General features: G+C 43.2%; 1 protein-coding gene across 1 annotated transcript; it reads left to right on the top strand.

Annotated features, from left to right (window-relative positions):
* Nucleotides 1-1,079: 1,079 nt before the first annotated feature.
* On the top strand, nucleotides 1,080-17,073 carry LOC112107718 (deoxyribonuclease-2-beta). The gene is made up of 6 exons (XM_024201557.1): nucleotides 1,080-1,192; nucleotides 8,440-8,617; nucleotides 11,787-11,868; nucleotides 13,448-13,609; nucleotides 15,552-15,749; nucleotides 16,570-17,073. Exons 1-6 carry the CDS (start codon nucleotides 1,080-1,082, stop codon nucleotides 16,923-16,925), a joined length of 1,089 nt encoding a protein of 362 aa, XP_024057325.1. The 3' UTR covers nucleotides 16,926-17,073.
* Nucleotides 17,074-17,999: the final 926 nt, after the last annotated feature.

The raw sequence follows: 17,999 nt of genomic DNA, 5'->3' as shown, positions 1-17,999 counted from the left end.
CTAAACCACCAAAAAAGAAAATCAACCTTCTGCTGGTGGCATCTGACTCAGATGATGAAAATGAACATGCGTCTGTCTGCTCTGCTTTGGATCATTATCGAGCAGAACCCATCATCAGCATGGACACATGTCCCCTGGAATGATGATTGAAGCATGAAGGGACATATGAATCTTTAGCGCATCTGGCACGTAAATAGTTTGCGACGCCGGCTACAACAGTCACACCAAGAAAAGGGCAGGGCAACCAAGAATCACTGGATTGAGAAAAGCCACTACTAGTACTTGACCGTTAGACGACATAATGTCAAAACACTCCTGATGGCTGGTCTGATTGAACAATAAGATCTGAAGAAGGCTAAAGATGAGGTTTCATTAATGAGACTGAGAATTTGGTCCACAGTGTGGCATAATTAGGATATATGAAATTGGTAGAGTAAAAGAATAGCTGATGAAAGTAAAATGGCTGTAACAATATTTCTTTACAAAGCTCTTTGAGATCTACTGATTAGAAGAACTATATAAGAGCTAAGTATTATTTATTATATTCTGAAAGAGTGCACAGCTGTCCTACCACAAAGGTACTTTCAGACAGGTGTGAGAACAATGTTGGCTTTGTCAGACTCCACCAGAAAATTTAAGAAGGGCCCAAGTTCCAAAGTTCCGATCCAGAACGGAATTCACACTTTTACCAAAGTTCAGGGCTACAAAATCCAAGGGGTCCAGTCCAATCAAATGCAAAAAAGATTCACAATAGGAGAGGTCAGCCAAACCTAACAATTTCTTCAAAATATAAAATATAGATTATCCACATTTGTGCACCAAATACCAGATGAGAGAGCCAATGCTCTGTAGGAAGAAACAGTACTTGAAAAGGGAACAACCCAGTAGCTTAGCATCTCACAAGAACACTCCGTGCTTTGCAGCACTGCAGCTGGTCGGGAAATGTGTTTTTATGGCTGTGAAACATTGTGTTGAGAGCTGACGGGGTGGAAACTAAATCAGACAAGAGAAATGCACTTCACAAAACAACTTCTCCTTTTAAGTTGTTGTTTGCTCATTCTGTAGAGCTGAGACCAGAAATGACTGCAGGATCTTTATCGAGTTGCGTTTTTTTGCTTTTATTTAGTTCCATCAGGTCCCTTTGGGCAGCTGAAATTTCCTGCAAAAGTGAAGATGGTGACCCGGTTGATTGGTAGGTAAAGAACATGTATGGAGAAGTTTTGGAATGTAAAATCATTAAGTAGATGGATCAGAGAACTGTAATGCATATGAATTTGTGTCTGTCTCTTCTACTTTGGAGGTAGCCTTTGCACCATGTCTGGCGAGTGAAATGTTAGATTACTGAAATTTGATAGAATTTCATTGTAACTAACCCATCATTGCATTATGACTAGCTGCAAAATGATCATTGGTTGACACAAAAAACCTGATTTCCTATGATCAAAGTGAGCATGCAAGCTGTGTTCTTATGGCAAACCTCCAGGAGTTAGATGCATTTAAAGCAGCATTGGTAGCATCCAGGTTACAGTGAGGTGTTGTGAAAGTGGCTTTTCACTGCTAGGAAACATGGTTGGAAAGTTGGGAGTCTTTGTTATTATCTCAGTCTTAGGCCAGTCCTCATAAGGTGTCTGTATCATAACAAAACATTGGTGTGAATTGACCCCCTTCCTTGGCCATATCAGCTCAGTGGCCAAGAATTGTTTGAAAAATAAAACTGAACCCCCTCCAGATGGATCCAGACTGAGCATATTGGCAAGCAGAGTGTGGGAAAGTGCTGTTCTGTGGGTACGTCAATACCCAGCCGCTAGTTTGGCGGCTGGAAATCGAACTTCTGGGTTTGACTTATCGCGTCTTGTCTGGACGAGATAAGTCGAACCCGGAAGTGCTCGCCGTCGACTGTGGTACTCCTGCTCGGCGAGAGGAGTACCGCGGAGTCGACGGGGGAGCCTGCCTGCCGCGTCTGGACCGAGGTAAGTTCGAACTAAGGTACTTCGAACTTCAGCTACGTTATTCACGTAGCTGAAGTTGCGTACCTTAGTTCGAATTGGGGGGTTAGTGTAGACCAGGCCTAAGATTAAAGAGAGGATGTCATCTTCTGGGACTCTAGGTCATGTGGGGCTGTCAGTCTCCAGAAATGCCAGCACTAGAACTGGCAGCAGGAACTGGCAGCAATGTGCTTACAGTATTAAATCACTAAACTGATTGATTAGATAATGCACCTTGACCATGAAAAGTGTTAACTATTATTATTATTCATAAATCTGATCACAGGTTTTAGCAATGGAACAGGTACTGTTAGAAACACTGATCAACAATACAATGGAACAGGTACAAATACAATGGAACAATGAAACAAAGATAAACATCAACCAATTTAAAAAAGAAAACAGTAATTTCTTACAGATTATCCCAATTATCAATCTGGCCACAAGTTACATACTTGGAAAATTAGGCCCTGATTCTGCTAACACTTGTTAAGTGCATGCTTTACTTTAGTCACGTGACTAGTGCCATTGAAGTCAATACTTCATAGTTCATAAGATTGTCTTTGTTCTGTGTCTGCACACTGCTTAGCACAATAGGATCTTGTCCTAGGTTCTACAATAATAAAAATAATAATGAATGTGTGCAGGGTCAGATCCTTAGCACAGCCTGTCAACGGGTTAAAGACAACATCACTTTTCATTCCCTTCAGTGTAGAATTTGTACGTGTCTTAGGGCTAAAAGAAGAACATATTTCATCATAATATAATGACAAAACACATGAACTTACAGATCACAAATGCTCAGGGAAATTCCTCTCCTGTGCTTGTTATGAAAGATTTATGAGACATCATATCCCTTAGGCCTGTACATTTTTGCTATTCAATTATATTGTTTATATTACACAATCATTGGCGTTAGCAATGCAACGAGTCTATGGCTATTTAAGACATTTTAAATGTTCACAGACAGGTAGCTAAGGCCCCAACCCTGCAAAATGACCTATGCAGGTCGACTCCTGCATCGATGTGAACCGTGTAGATCAGTTTACAAGCTTGGTTCCCAAGATACATAGAATCAAGTTTTTAAGGGGGAAAAAGTGGGAAATTTCTTTCAAAGTATGGCTACTTGACCAAGAAGGCCACATGTTTCACTTTTTTGGTAATTCAGGCCTGTTGCAAAAAAAAATATTCAAGGATTACTTGATTCCGATTTTCTGTGGTATGAAGTAGCAATAAGGAGCAGAAGTGAAACTGTTGCATAAAACTTCCTATTGCACACAAGACAATTGTGTGCTATAAAACAGATTGCACTGAAGTCTATTGACAGTATTCAGTTAGCAGCAGTCTGAATTGACTATTTAATATTCTTTGGTTTCATTCTACAATATTCCACAGTTGCTTATTATTGGCATTCTTGCACCTTCCTCTGTAGCATTTCATACTAAACTAGATGGATCACTTATCTGATTTACTATGGCAACAATTATGTTCCCAAGACTCATCTGGAATAAACTCTATATCAAGGGAATAAATTGTCAAATGTCTCCAGGTATTCACATTACATTTAGGAGCTCATCTTGTAATCTTTACTCATGTAAAACTCGGCCTGTACTCAATAAGAGTTTAATCTGCGCAAAGGATTGTAGAATCAGTAATCTGTTATGAGGGCAGAATGTGCCTCTTTTTCATTCATTTGAATGAACTCAGAAGTTTCACCACAAAAAAGAAAACCACCTTCACGAGAGGCATACAGCTCTTACTGGTGATGCTTTTGTGGTAATGTGCAAGTGAAGACACGTTCTTCCTGTTTACACAGCTTTTAGCCTCCGGAGGATATCCCACAGTGCCTAGGTGACCACTCTGGCCAGCAGCTCTGATGCCAGGTAAACAGATATCCACTCCTCCCCCTGTAAAGCCCCTGGAACTTTGAAACTCCCCTTCCTGTTTTCTTGGCAAGTGCTCACTTATCTGGCCAGGTGACGATCCCCTGCTTGAAGCAATGCTGAGCTGCTGGAGCTTATCAGTGTTTGAGGAGAGGAGGCTGTGTAGGGACCCAGGATGTCCTGCGATCACACACATCCCCTTCCCACAAAACTGGAGAGAGCTGCACTGTGGGCAGGGCCGGCTCTAGAGTTTTTGCCACCCCAAGCAGGGAGAAATAAAAAAAGCCGCGATCGCGATCAGTGGCAATTCGGTGGCAGCTCGAGCGCCACTTCATTCTATGGCAGCAATTCGGTGGGAGGTCCTTTGCTCCCAGAGGGAGTGACGGCCCCGGCGCCGAATTGCCGCCGAACTGCCGGACGTGCTGCCCCCCCCTTCATTGGCCGCCCCAGGCACTTGCTTGCTATGCTGGTGCCTGGAGCCGGCCTTGACTGTGGGATAGCTGCCCTAGAGCACTGCTCTCATCAGCAATGGAAGTGCTGCTAATGTAAACACTCTCTGACATCTGAGGAATTAAGTGAGTACACAAACTGGTGCTTTACTTTCACTGGTTCCCTGTCACTGGTGAAATTTACAGCACAAAAACTCTGCAAGTGTAGACATAGCCCTAGACTCCTAGCAACATCTGTGACACCCCTATTGCCTTCTGCACATTTTCACAGGTGTAACTGATTGAAACTTACTGAACAATTCTGCTGATGAGCCACAAGGAGGAATAGAATCTAGCTCCTTCTGTTTTAGCTGTGTTAGGGCTCTGAAGGGCTAACAGATGTAAAATGCAATAAAAAAGATTTTCTGTCACCAGATGTGACACAAACAGAGAGCAGAATTGTTGAAGAAGACAGTGTCATTTTTCAGTGTAGAATTGCACTGCAAAGTATTCTAAATAGCAATGGACATGCTTCAGGGTGTCTAGAATACTAAAGGCCAAAGTCAGGCCCATTGTAAGTGGATTCAACTCCCTTAAATTCAATGGAATTACACCCACGTACATTAGGGCTGAGTGTTGCCGAAGGGTATGTCTACACTACAAAATTAGGTCGAATTTATAGAAGCCGGTTTTATAGAAATCGTTTTTATACAGTCGATTGTGTGTGTCCCCACATAAAATGCTCTAAGTGCATTAAGTCGGCGGACTGCGTCCACAGTACCGAGGCTAGTGTCGACTTCCGGAGCGTTGCACTGTGGGTAGTTATCCCACAGTTCCCGCAGTCTCCGCTGCCCATTGGAATTCTGGGTTGAGATCCCAACGCCTGATGAGGCAAAAACAGTGTCGCGGGGGATTCTGGGTACATGTCGTCAGCCCTTCCCCCCCCCGTGAGAGCACCGGCAGACAATCGTTTCGTGCCTTTTTTCCTGGGTTACCTTTGCAGACGACATACCACGGCAAGCATGGAGCCCGCTCAGCTCAGCTCACTGTCACCATATGTCATCTGGGTGCCGGCAGACGTGGTACTGCATTGCTACACAGCAGCAGCTAATTGCCTTTTGGCAGTAGATGGTGCAGTATGACTGGTAGCCTTCATCGGCTATCTGAGTGCTGGCAGACGTGGGGCTGCATTGCTACACAGCAGCAGCTCCTTGCCTTTTGTCAGTAGATGGTGTATTACGATTGGTATCCATCGTCGTCGTACTCCTCAGTGAGTTCAGTCAGAGGTGCCTAGGCAGACACGTTGTGTCTCCTGGAGACTCAGTCCTGCCGACAGTCCTATTGCACCGTTTTGACAATGATGGCTAGCAATCGTAATGCAGCACCTTCTGCCAAGCACCCAGAAGATGCCGATGGCTATCAGTCATGCTGCACCGTCTGCTGCCAGCCTAAGATGCAAAAGATAGATGGACCAGATTTGTTCTGTATTCATTTGCTTCCCCCTCCCTCCGTGAAATCAACGGCCTGCTAAACCCAGGGTTTTGAGTTCAATCTTTGGGGGGGCCATTCTGTGTGACAGTTGTTTGTGTTTCTCCCTGATGCACAGCCACCTTTGTTGATTTTAATTCCCTGTAAGCCATGTCGTCACTCGCCCCTCCCTCCCTCCGTCAGACAATAGTTTCGCGCCTTTTTTCAGCCCAGACGCCATAGCACTGGGATCATGGAGCCCGCTTAGATCACCGCGGCAATTATGAGCACTATGAACACCACGCGCATTGTCCTGGAGTATATGCAGAGCCAGAACATGCCAAAGCAAAACCAGGCGAGGAGGCGATTGCAGCGTGGCGACGAGATTGATGAAGAAATTGACATGGACATAGACCTCTCACAAAGTACGGGCCCCAGCAATGTGCAAATCATGGTGTTAATGGGGCAGGTTCATGCCATGGAATGCCGATTCTGGGCCTGGGAAACAAGCACAGACTGGTGGGACCACATCGTGTTGCAGGTGTGGGACGATTCCCAGTGGCTGCGAACCTTTCGCATGCGTAAGGGCACTTTCATGGAACTTTGTGACTTGCTTTCCCCTGCCAGGGGAATACCAGGATGAGAGCAGGCCTCACAGTTGAGAAGCAAATGGCGATAGCCCTGTGGAAGCTTGCAACGCCAGACAGCTACCGGTCAGTCAGGAATCAATTTGGAGTGGGCAAATCTACTGTGGGGGCTGCTGTGATCCAAGTAGCCAACTCAATCAGAGACCTGCTGGTATCAAGGGTAGTGACTCTGGGAAACATGCAGGTCATAGTGGATGGCTTTGCTGCAATGGGATTCCCCAACTGTGGTGGGGTGATAGACGGAACCCATATCCCTAGCTTGTCACCGGAGCACCAAGCCAGCGAGTACATTAACCAAAAAGGGTACTTTTCAATGCTGCTGCAAGCCCTGGTGAATCACAAGGGACGTTTCACTAACATCCACGTGGGATGGCTGGGAAAGGTACATGATGCTCGCATCTTCAGGAACTCTGGTCTGTTTCAAAAGCTGGAGGAAGGGACTTTCTTCCCAGACCAAAAAATAACCGTTGGGGATGTTGAAATGCCTATAGTTATCCTTGGGGACCCAGCCTACCCCTTAATGTCATGGCTCATGAAGCCGTACACAGGCAGCCTGGACAGTAGTCAGGACCTGTTCAACTATAGGCTGAGCAAGTGCAGAATGGTGGTAGAATGTGCATTTGGACTTTTAAAAGCACGCTGGCGCAGTTTACTGACTCAGATAGATCTCAGCGAAACCAATATCCCCATTGTTATTGCTGCTTGCTGTGCGCTCCACAATATCTGTGAGAGTAAGGGGGAGACATTTATGGAGGGGTGGGAGGTTGAGGCAAATCGTCTGGCCACTGATTATACGCAGCCAGACACCAGGGCGGTTAGAAGAGTACAGCAGGGCTCGGTGTGCATCAGAGAAGCTTTGAAAACCAGTTTTGTGACTGGCCAGGCTACGGTGTGAAACTTCTGTTTGTTTCTCCTTGATGAACCCCCCTTCCCTCCGGTTCACTCTACTTCCCTGTAAGCTAACCACCCTCCCCTCCCCCCTTCGAGCACCGCTTGCAGAGGCAATAAAGTCATTGTTACTTCACATTCATGGATTCTTTATTAATTCATCACACAAATAGGATAACTGCCAAGGTAGCCCGGGAGGGGTGGGGGAGGAGGGAAGCACCGGGTGGTATGGGGGAGGAGGGAAGGACAAGGACACACTGCACTTTAAAACTTTAAAACTTTAACACTTATTGAAGGCCAGCCTTCTGATGCTTGGGCAAACCTCTGGGGTGGAGTGGCTGGGTGGCCGGAGGCCCCTCCACCGCGTTCTTGGGCGTCTGGGTGAGGAGGCTGCGGAACTTGGGGAGGAGGGCTGTTGGTTACACAGGGGCTGTAGCAGCGGTCTCTGCTCCTGCTGCCTTTCCTGCAGCTCAACCATACGCTGGAGCATATCAGTTTGATGCTCCAGCAGCTGGAGCATCGACTCTTGCCTTCTGTCGGCAATCTGACGCCACCTATCCTCTTCAGCCCGCCACTTGCTCTCTTCAGCCCGCGATTCAGCCCGCCACCTCTCCTCTCGTTCATATTGTGCTTTTCTGCATTCTGACATTGTCTGCCTCGAATTCCGTCCACACTACCCCAAATCCGACCCGGAAAGGCCGATTTCAGCGCTAATCCCCTTGTTGGAGGTGGAGTAAAGAAATCGGTTTAAAGGGCCTTTTAAGTCTAAAAAGGCTTCGTCGTGTGGACTTGTCCAGGCTTAATTCGATTTAACGCTGCTAAATTCTACCTAAACTCATAGCGTAGACCAGGCCTAAGACTTTTATTTCCTCTGGAACAAATTTGCGTAGGGCTGCCATCCACAATGGCAATCCCAGAACACTGACTCACGCTGTGGATATGTTTCTATCTTATATATTTTTATATTTTTGGAACATACTTTTAAAATGTTTTCAGTTGAAGTTTATTTTCATGGATACAGTTCTCTCTGTGGGAGGCCCTGTTGACTCAAAGCTGTCATGTGGCATAAGGCAGAAGGGGCTATGGCTTATCCATCCCAATAGAATGATTTATAATTACTAATAATCCTTCATTGTTTCAGGTTTCTTCTTTACAAGTTACCAAAGTATATAAGAAAAGCGAGTCCTGGGACTGGGCTGGAGTACATGTACATGGATTCTTTGACGCAAGCTTGGCAATTGAGTAAATTCCTGATCAATATGACACAAAGTGCCCTGGGGCAAACATTAAACCAACTTTATGAAGCTTATAAATCCAAGGCAAGGCATATTTCATTATCATTTTTAACACATTTTCTTTATATTATAGTTTAAAAAATACTTCTAAAATGTAAATGAAAGGAAACCAATGACTGAGCCAAAATAAGTGTTTATAAGCATTGTGTGACCTGATTGATGAGGTTCAACTAAAACATCTTATTTTAATAAAAAGAGGAATACACTGACTGATCTGCACCAACACAGGTCTGCAAACGTTCATGGAGGAGGGCAGATTGCTTGCAGGTTTACTGGAAGGCCCGATGTATTTGAGTGAGTTCTCAGTTGTAAAACCTTTCACAGTTTAAAAATTGCTAAGGATTCCTTAGATTGTAAGCTTTTGGGGGCAGTGTGATGTTGTCTAGTTAAAATATAATCATGCAAATCATTATTGCTACCACTGTTATATAATTGCAACAAATCTTATACAATGTATAATACATGGCCAGAAAGGGTTAAGCAGCTTGCAGGCTGAATGACTCAAAGCCAACCTTTAAAGTCATGTTAGAAAGTATGCGAATGGTAATAAGGGCCATTCAATGTTAGATTGGCTAGAACTTTGAAATGCAAACCTATATTGTTAGAAGTTAGACGTGATACTAATTGTCTGTGTGTACTCATAAACGTTAGTCATGTAAACAGATAGTTCCCGTCTGTCACTATAATTATTAATTCAGAGATTAAAAAGGAATATTAACATTTAGATGAATCTTGGGTGAACTAATGTAATTGTCAATATGTCTCTTTGAAGTTTGTGATAGACTGACTAATGGATAAATTGCCCTATGTTAATTTGTGTAACTAATTACTGGTGGTGCTTAGGAAACAGAAGGTTACATCAAAAGCCTATTGTTTACCCAGGACTGTATGGTCAAGTGGCTGCTAGAAAACTGTATAAAAGACCCTTTAGTCCCAATCCTTTTTATCTCAGATCTGGTTAAGCTTCATCAGGGGAAGTTTGAGTCACAAGCTTGAGATCCCAGTTAAGCTGGTACACCCTGAATATGATATTGGACATTGGACTATAACCTATGGACTAAATTCTAAAAGAACTCTTTGCAGCTACAAAGCTCACCATCTCTGCTATGAATCTGATCCTCAAGAATTGAACTCATGTCCGTATGTATATTGATCTTTTAACCATACTCTCTCTTTTCTTTTTTAATAATTTTTAGTTTAGTTAATAAGAATTGGCTGTAAATGTGTATTTGGGTAAGATCTGGAATATTCATTAACCTGGGAGGTAATGTGTCTGATCCTTTGGGATTGGTAGAACCTTTCCTTTTATATGATTAAGTAAGATTTTTATTAATCCTCATTATATCTGACTTGGGTAACTAGGTGGAGGCCTGAGGCTGGGTTACTTTAAGGGAACTGTGTTATAAATAAATGATAAATAAATAAATGGAGATATCCTATCTCCTAGAACTGGAAGGGACCTTGAAAGGTCATCAAGTCCAGCCCCCTGCCTTCACTAACAGGACCAAGTACTGATTTTGCCCCAGATCCCTAAGTGGCCCCCTCAAGGATTGAACTCACAACCCTGAGTATAGCAGACCAATGCTCAAACCACTGAGCTATCCCTCCCCCCCAAAGTCCCAGGCAAGAAAAGTCTTTTTGACATGTATTTGTACAGCACCTAATGCAATGGGTTCCTTGTCCATGATGGGCTCCTAGGTGCTACCGCAATACAAATAATAAAGTACTATGATAAATAATATATTGCCAATAGAAAATATATTCAAAATTCAGATTTTTATGCTGTCCCTATGGGCCCTGTCTTGTCATCCTTACTCATGCTGAGCAGTATTTGAATCTTCATGTACTCCCACTGAAATCAATATGACTACTCATAATGCAACATACTGTTTGATGGGCCTGGTATTCCACTGCTCTGCACCTTGCATAGTCATTTAGACTTGTGCAAAGTGGTTGAAAATGGTATTAGAGCCAAACATTTTACACCCACTATACACAGATATAAATGACTATACAAGGAAGTGGAGAATCAAGCTCAACCTGAATACAGGTGGCAGAATTGAGCTTTATGTGTGTAACTATTCTTTGCTGTCCATATAATCTAGTATGTAAATTTCCCTCCTTACTGTTCTGAGCACAGTGGTTCTTAGCTCTACAGTTCTGAGTAACTTCACAACTGTCCATAATCTAGAGAATGTACCATCACTTTCCTCCATCTCTGGTCACACAGAAGTGAATTAGACATTGAGTGTTAATCTTGGCTATGTCTTTTCATTTTTCTCGTGGGTTCAGGTTAGAACTGTAACATTATTTTAACATATTTAGTTTATTTGAATTTGTGTATGGGAGAGATTTCAAGAAGCCAATCAAATATTTGCATTATCCTTGTGCTCAGTAAGTGGAAGATGCTGTTTACAATCCCACACTGGAGCCAATAGTAGCTAATCTTTCAGTTCTGCCAAGACTTGGGGAGAACTCTACTGAAAATGATTAGGCCAGTGATTCTCAATCTATTTACCATTGTGGTCTGCATATGGAACTCTCTATGTGTTATGTGGGCCACATCCACATAGTATATACTACCTGTATGGCCCTGAGGATGTCACATGGGCCGCAGCTATGTGCTGATTGTGCCGCAAGCAGACTGTGGGCCATCATTTGAGAACCACTGGATTAGGCAAAGAGAGCTTTTAGGAAGGACAGGATGGAATAAGAGTGCGACTAATATAATATAATATTAGGAACTGGTCCTCCTAAAGAAGAACAATTGGCACGTCTGCATTTCCTAAACAAGCATTTGACAAACACTTTCTCAACATGTGGTTGTAAATCAACAGCAGACTGCAAAAGAAAAAGCTGCACTGCAGGTTGTTGCCCAATAAAGCCCTTACAAATCGTGTTATTGCACATATTTGGCCTAGCCATCTCTCTGGGAAGGCCTCTTCTACTGTTCAGGAGAGCATGCATTTTTGGTTGCACTTCATATTACGTGAAAGAATCAAAATCTCAAAGCTGTATTCTGTTCTAATTTACTCCAATGCTAACCCCATTCAAATCAATGAGGTTTCAGCCATGTGAGAGGAGAATTTGTCCCAAAGTCTTCCATCTCTGAAGTTCTTTATTCTGTTACAAATAGAAGTACTCTTTCCTTTCTTTGAATTTAATGTTTCACTAATTGGATATTTCTCTGCAGAACGACAGCACTGCCTATGTGATATACAATGATGATGTCCCTCACTCAAAGCATTACAGCTGGAAACAAGGACACACTAAAGGTACAGGGATAGTCCTGTAGTACTGTTCTTTGCTTTTTTCTTTATGGGTGAGAATTTCTGTCTTTATCTAGCTCTATATATTGAAAATGAAACCCCTGTTTGAGCCAAAGCAAAAGAGCAGTTTGTGTGGTAGGGTTTGTCGTGTACGTAATATTAACACATGCCAATGCTGTATCTACATTTTTTGGATTTCCCTTCATGGCATCTGTGCTATAGAATAGCTCCACATCTATAGTGCCCTTACACCCTTCTCACTGGCGCTGAAATTAATATGCCTCACTTTTTGCAAGTAGAAAGCCACACTCTGCCCTGTGCCCAGTTGCAACACTGGCTGGGACAGCAACAGCTTTTGAACTATCCTACGTGACAGAATGAGAAATACAAACCTGCAAATCCTGCTCTACCGATAGAAAATTACATAGTGGGTAAGGAACTGAGCCTACAATTCAGGAAATGACTTAAGTATGTGGTTAAGTCCCACTGAAGTCACTGGGACTTAAGCACATGCTTAAAGCTAAACAAATGCTTATGTGGTTTCTGAATTGGGGACTCAGTGAATTTCTAATTGTTCCAAGGGGGAAGGGGGCCAGATTTGGCCAGACTACCTGTAGAATGGGCAGAGTCTTTGACCCCCTAAATCTTCGGATTGCAGATGTGATGAGGTCCCTGGAAACCTTGTCCCTTCTCTGCCTCCATGGCAGTATGCCTGCTGTGAGAGCCATTTCCCCACCACCTGCTGCCTCCTCTAAGCCATGCTTGGGGAGGGATTTGCTCAGTGGTGGTGGACAACCATGTTGACAGGGTGAGTTTTCTCTTACATGATGAATCCCTATAAGGCTGGCTGAGGATCAGGTGCTGTGGTGTGGAGACAGAGTCAAAGCCATTATTCTTATGCTGTTAGATTTCTAAATATAATTTAGATGGGAAGTAAAAAGGAGGTGTTGGCCTTTGTGCTCATTAAAGATCCCATGGTACTTTTCCAAAGTAGGGGGTCAGCTCCAGTCAGGTTCCACTGGAGAGTTTATTAATCACTTTCTTTCCTAGCATGTCATGTAGCATTGTCATGAATCAGTGATTCTGTTCCATAGAGATGGCTGCACTTTGGTGGTAGGTAAACTGATTCCTGTATTTATTGTTAGTTAAGTGCTTTGGGATTCTTTGAAAAAAATATGCAATAGAAAGGCAATACAAAGGAAACTAAGATAGCTGGGTTGTATTTCTAGCTCTGCCATAAACTTTCTGGGACACCATGGGCAAGTCACTTACCCTCTCTATGCCTCAGAGTCCACATTTATAAAATGAGTCTAATACTTACATCAAAAAGAGGTATGAGGATTAATGCATTAATATTTGTGAAAAATTTACAGATCTTTGATGGGAGGCGCTGTAGGTGTGAAAAGTGTTATTGTTGATTTATTATCTATTAAGGTAATATATAATATTAGCATAAAGAAAGTTAAAATAGGACATTACCATCCAGTTTGAATTGTATTGCCCTCTGGTATTAGAATAGTACAATGTTCTTATGTATTTCCTAGATGGGTTTCTTAATTTATCTGCAATAATTGTACTTTGACAGGATTTCTGCTTTTGGACAAATCACAAGGTTTCTGGGGGATTCACAGCATCCCTCTGTTCCCTCCATTTCCTGAGGAGGGTTATGGATATCCACCAAGCGGAAAGCAAAATGCACAGATGGCCATCTGTATAACATTCAGATATAACCAGTTTGCAGAAATAGGTATGGCAAGCTCTTCCTTAATCAATTTGTGTGTAAAGGACTTTGAAAATGTAAAGCTTTGTAAAAGTGCATAATTGTCATTATTAATAATAATTTAAACTTTCTTCATGATTTAAAATGCTCTGATAACATCACAGAGGCATTGCTGGAGTTGGAGTAACAGCACTGCACATCAGAAGTATGTTTGCAATGTTGCTGTAGTCATGTTGGTCGCAAGGTATTAGAGAGACAAGGTGGGTGAGGTAATTTCTTTTATTGGACCAACTTCTGTTGGTGAAAGAGACAAGCTTTTGACTTACATTGAGCTCTTCTTCAGGTAAAATATGGCATGTAGTAATAGCAGGGGTGGGAAGATAGGAATTTATACGAGTATCTTTAGTCACAGAAAATATCAATACTAAAAACAAATGGAAATAAATCTTTTGAACACCTGATTCAGAAATACTGGCATGTACCTCAGAATATAATTCTGCTCTGAAAAGTGACTGTAAAAAGCATTGTGGGATGCAATGTTCATTGTCCCTCAATGCTTTTCATATCATGTGTGCTCAGTTTATGAGTCAAGAGATGTCTCTCTGAATTACCAGCCCTGCAAACTCAACCTGGATTCTGAAAGTCAAGTTCTGTTCTTTCCTGCTCACACATCTTCAGTGATAAAGATCCTGCATGCCACTTTACATCCCTGGATCACAGTCTAAGTTCCAATCAGTTACACCTGTGAAACCCTTTCCCCAGCAATAGGGCTGCAGATGGGACCACAAAGGTGGACATAAACTCAGTGTCCCAATGCCCTGAATTTTAGGTGCCCTGCCAGTTATTGGAATCCACAGCCCTGAGTTAGGTGCCCCTGTACAATGCATGGGAGAGATAGGCACCTAAGAATGGGATTCACAAAAGCCAACATGCTAGAGTGGGGAACTATCTAAATTAGCAAATAGGAAATGCTGAGGAGATGGGCGGGGCTTATGCCCTGTTCCTCAAAGATTGCTAGGCAGCTAACAGGAGGCGCATCCTGCTACATGGGATTCACTCTCCTAGAGTTAGGTGCCTAAACCAGGTTAGTCCTTTCCTGCAAAAAACACTGGTGGTGCCCTTAAGCCCAGTGTCACTGAAGCAGGGACTGGAACCTCAGTCTCCCAAGTGAGTGCCCTAACCACTGGGCTATAGAGTCATTCTCACTTTTTCTCTGGCCCAATGTATATGTAAGTATTTTGTACAAACTTCAACAGGAGGGTCTAAGAAACATCTAGCCCAGATACCCCATAGCAATGGTGGGCAACCTCAGCCTGGAGGCCGCACGCGGCCTGTCAGGGTAATCCACTGGCAGGCCGCAAGACATTGACCATCCACAGGCACGGTCGCCTGCAGCTCCTAGTGGCCACGGTTCGCCGTTCCCGGCCAATGGGAGCTGCGGGAAGCGGCGGCCAGCATGTTAGACATCTATATCTTAGTTAGACACCTACATCTTTTTGTGGATCTACCCTCAGTGACCCTTCTGCAGCCCTATTGCTGGGAAAGGGGTTTCACAGGTGTAACTGACTGGAACTTAGACCCTGATCCTGCAGACATGCCTGTGCTTACACGTGTGACTTGCTTTCAATGGGACTGTGTGTGTGTGTGTGTGTGTGTGTGTGTGTGTGTGTAGGACTGAGGCCTTCACTTACCATTCTGTCAGTGATGCACAAGAGGAAATAGAACCCAGCTTACGCTATCAGCTGTGTTGAATTGGCAGGCTCATAGGAATAAAAAGCAGTAGAAATATTTTTGTCACTAAAGTCAGTAAATCTGACCTTGAACATATTAATGAGACAGGATGTGAGGCGTGAAAAGGCACCAAATTTATATAGTTACTTGTCAGATTAGAACCGTACTTTAGGAACTTAATTGCTTATCTTCAATACGTCCTAATCTTGTACTTGTTAATGTCTTTGGTTTTGTTCAGACAAACAGTTGTTATGCTACAATCCAAACATCTACAGCTGCTCCATCTCTGACATCTTTCACCCTGACCTCCCAAATCTGCAAAAGCTTTGTGTAGGTTCTGCACTGCCTCTAGTCCCTTGGCGCCACCTCTCCAAACTCCAGTCAGCCCAGGGAGAAAACTTCCTCCACTTTGCTAAATCACGCTTTTTTGTTGATGGTAAGAAAAACTATCCTTATCCAATACACGCTCTTGGAAAATAAACAAAGCATTTTCTTGAAGGGAAATAGAGAAGTTCAACCAGACAGGAACATAACAGACGGTAGGGAACATTATTGCATCATATGTTGACACTTTTGGAAACCACCAACAAATATACAAAATAGGAGATATACTAGTAGCAAGATAGTCAGAGCAAAGAGAAAAGCTGCATGGCACTTTGTATTTTAAGGTGTTCAGTATAGGGATCTTCTAAAAACAACTCTACTTTTACTGCTGGGGGGAGGGATAGCTCAGTGGTTTGAGCATTGGCCTGCCAAACCCACGGTTGTGAGTTCAATCCTTAAGGGGGCCATTTAGGGAACTGGGGTAAAAATCTGTCTGGTTTGAGCAGGGGGTTGGACTAGATGACCTCCTAAGGTCCCTTCTAACCCTGATATTCTATGATTCTACTCAAAGGAAAAAATGGGCTTGTGTATTTCTTTTTTGCTGCTTCAGCATGTACGAAGAAGGTATGAAAGATTTCTTTTTCAGTGTTTGGTTGGTTGCTTGCTTTTTCCTGCTTATTCCTTGCATTAGCAATTCCGGTTGTGTCTTCTCTGGAAGACTCTAAGGTGGCTGGAGGACTAATGACATCACAAACACTAAGAGATTGAGAGCTGAGCAAATGAGAGGGAAGGAAATATTAGTCAGACTGTTTCAAACTGTACTTTTGTTCAGTTTTCTTAATGCCTATTTAGCTCTTATACCTAATTTAATGTCTTGGAGAAAGAAGGTCTTTGTTAAAGATTATTTTCCCACATCTTCTGAAATTACACAGATATCTACGTAGCCTGGATGGCTCAACAGTTGCAGACAGATTTGTTAGCAGAATCCTGGCAGCATGATGGACAGGAGCTTCCCTCAAACTGCTCTCTCCAACACCATGTCTACAACATAAACCTCATTAAGACACCGTGGAATTCCACTTTCAGTTCCTATTATGATCACTCTAAATGGTGTGTTTCCTGGAGATATGAAGATCAATGGACGTGTATTGGAGACTTAAACCGTGCTCCTCAACAGGCTTGGAGAAGCGGTGGGTTCATTTGTACCCAGAATCCGTACATTTACAAAGCTTTCAGACACATGATCTTCCATTACCATAGCTGTAATAACTCCCGAAGATGGATATGAATGAACCACAGTTCTCAAACACTGTACGCACCTATTACATAGAGTATAGAGATTCCCCTCCAATTCTGCTTTGAAAAATGGCACTGTAAGGTTCTGAGTTTTTTGTCTCTTGAATCATTTCTACAATAAAAGTGCTCAACTTTTTACAAGTAAAAAATTTTTTTCTAGCTTCCAGCCCAGTAAACTCAATCAGGACTCTGAGAGTCAAGCTCTGGTCTTTCCTTCTCTGACCTTTTCAACAGTAGGTTCTGCCTGTCACACATACACAACCCCATTGCCTTTGGTGTGTGCATAGATGTAACTGATTGGTGCTTAGTAAGCAATGCTGTTGATGAGGCATCAGAAGGAACAGAATCCAGCTCACTCTCCATAAGCTATTCTGGTTGTGCAGGATTAATGGGTGTAATAAACACTACTGTATATATTTGTCACCTGTGGCGTGCTCAGGTGAAGTTAATGAGAAGTCACTGAAGTCAATGGGAGTCTTTTCATTGACTTCAGTGGGACCTGGATGATGTCCTAGAGTTAACAAACATGACTGAATACGGACAGGGAGGCAAGCAGACCTGTGGAGTAAGAAGGTGCTAGTTTTACACTTACTTTTTAGAGAAAAAAGACACTTTAAACCATAATTTCTTAATTTTTCAGAGGTGATTTTAGTACATGAAGAAGTTACTCACTTTGTGCAGTAATGATGGTTCTTTGAGATGTGTCCCCCTATGGGTGTCTGTGTCCCTGCGCTGCTGATTGGAGAACTTCGGTAGCAGTATCCGTTGAGCCCGCACATGCGCTGTCTCTCCTTGTGCTGTGCCACGAGGCTAGTCAGCTCATCCAGGCTAACCGTCCTCAATTCCTTCTCTACCACCGAGTCATAAACCAGAACTCCAAAGTAGAAGGGAGGAGGGTAGGTCGTGGAGCTCTCAAAGGGGGACACATCTTGAACAACCATCGTTACTGCACAAGGTGAGTAACCTCTTCTTCAAGTAGTGTCCCTATGGATGCTCCACGATAGGGGACTCCCGAGCAGTACCCCTCCTGGAGGGCTAGGCTTTGGAGTCGAGTCTGTTACAGATG

This window comes from Terrapene carolina, unplaced genomic scaffold, assembly GCF_002925995.2.
Source record: "Terrapene carolina triunguis isolate 2854851 unplaced genomic scaffold, T_m_triunguis-2.0 Scaffold210, whole genome shotgun sequence".
Taxonomy (NCBI): Eukaryota; Metazoa; Chordata; order Testudines; family Emydidae; genus Terrapene; species Terrapene triunguis.
Note: the sequence above shows the minus strand (reverse complement) of the source record. Positions and strands in the feature narration are given on the sequence as shown.

Excerpts from the sequence above, each read along its gene's own strand:
- LOC112107718 (XM_024201557.1), top strand. The coding sequence starts at position 1,080 with ATGACTGCAGGATCTTTATCGAGTTGCGTTTTTTTGCTTTTATTTAGT. Across the intron at positions 8,618-11,786 it reads ATGAAGCTTATAAATCCAAG|AACGACAGCACTGCCTATGT; the intron begins GCAAGGCATATT and ends ATTTCTCTGCAG. Across the intron at positions 11,869-13,447 it reads GAAACAAGGACACACTAAAG|GATTTCTGCTTTTGGACAAA; the intron begins GTACAGGGATAG and ends GTACTTTGACAG.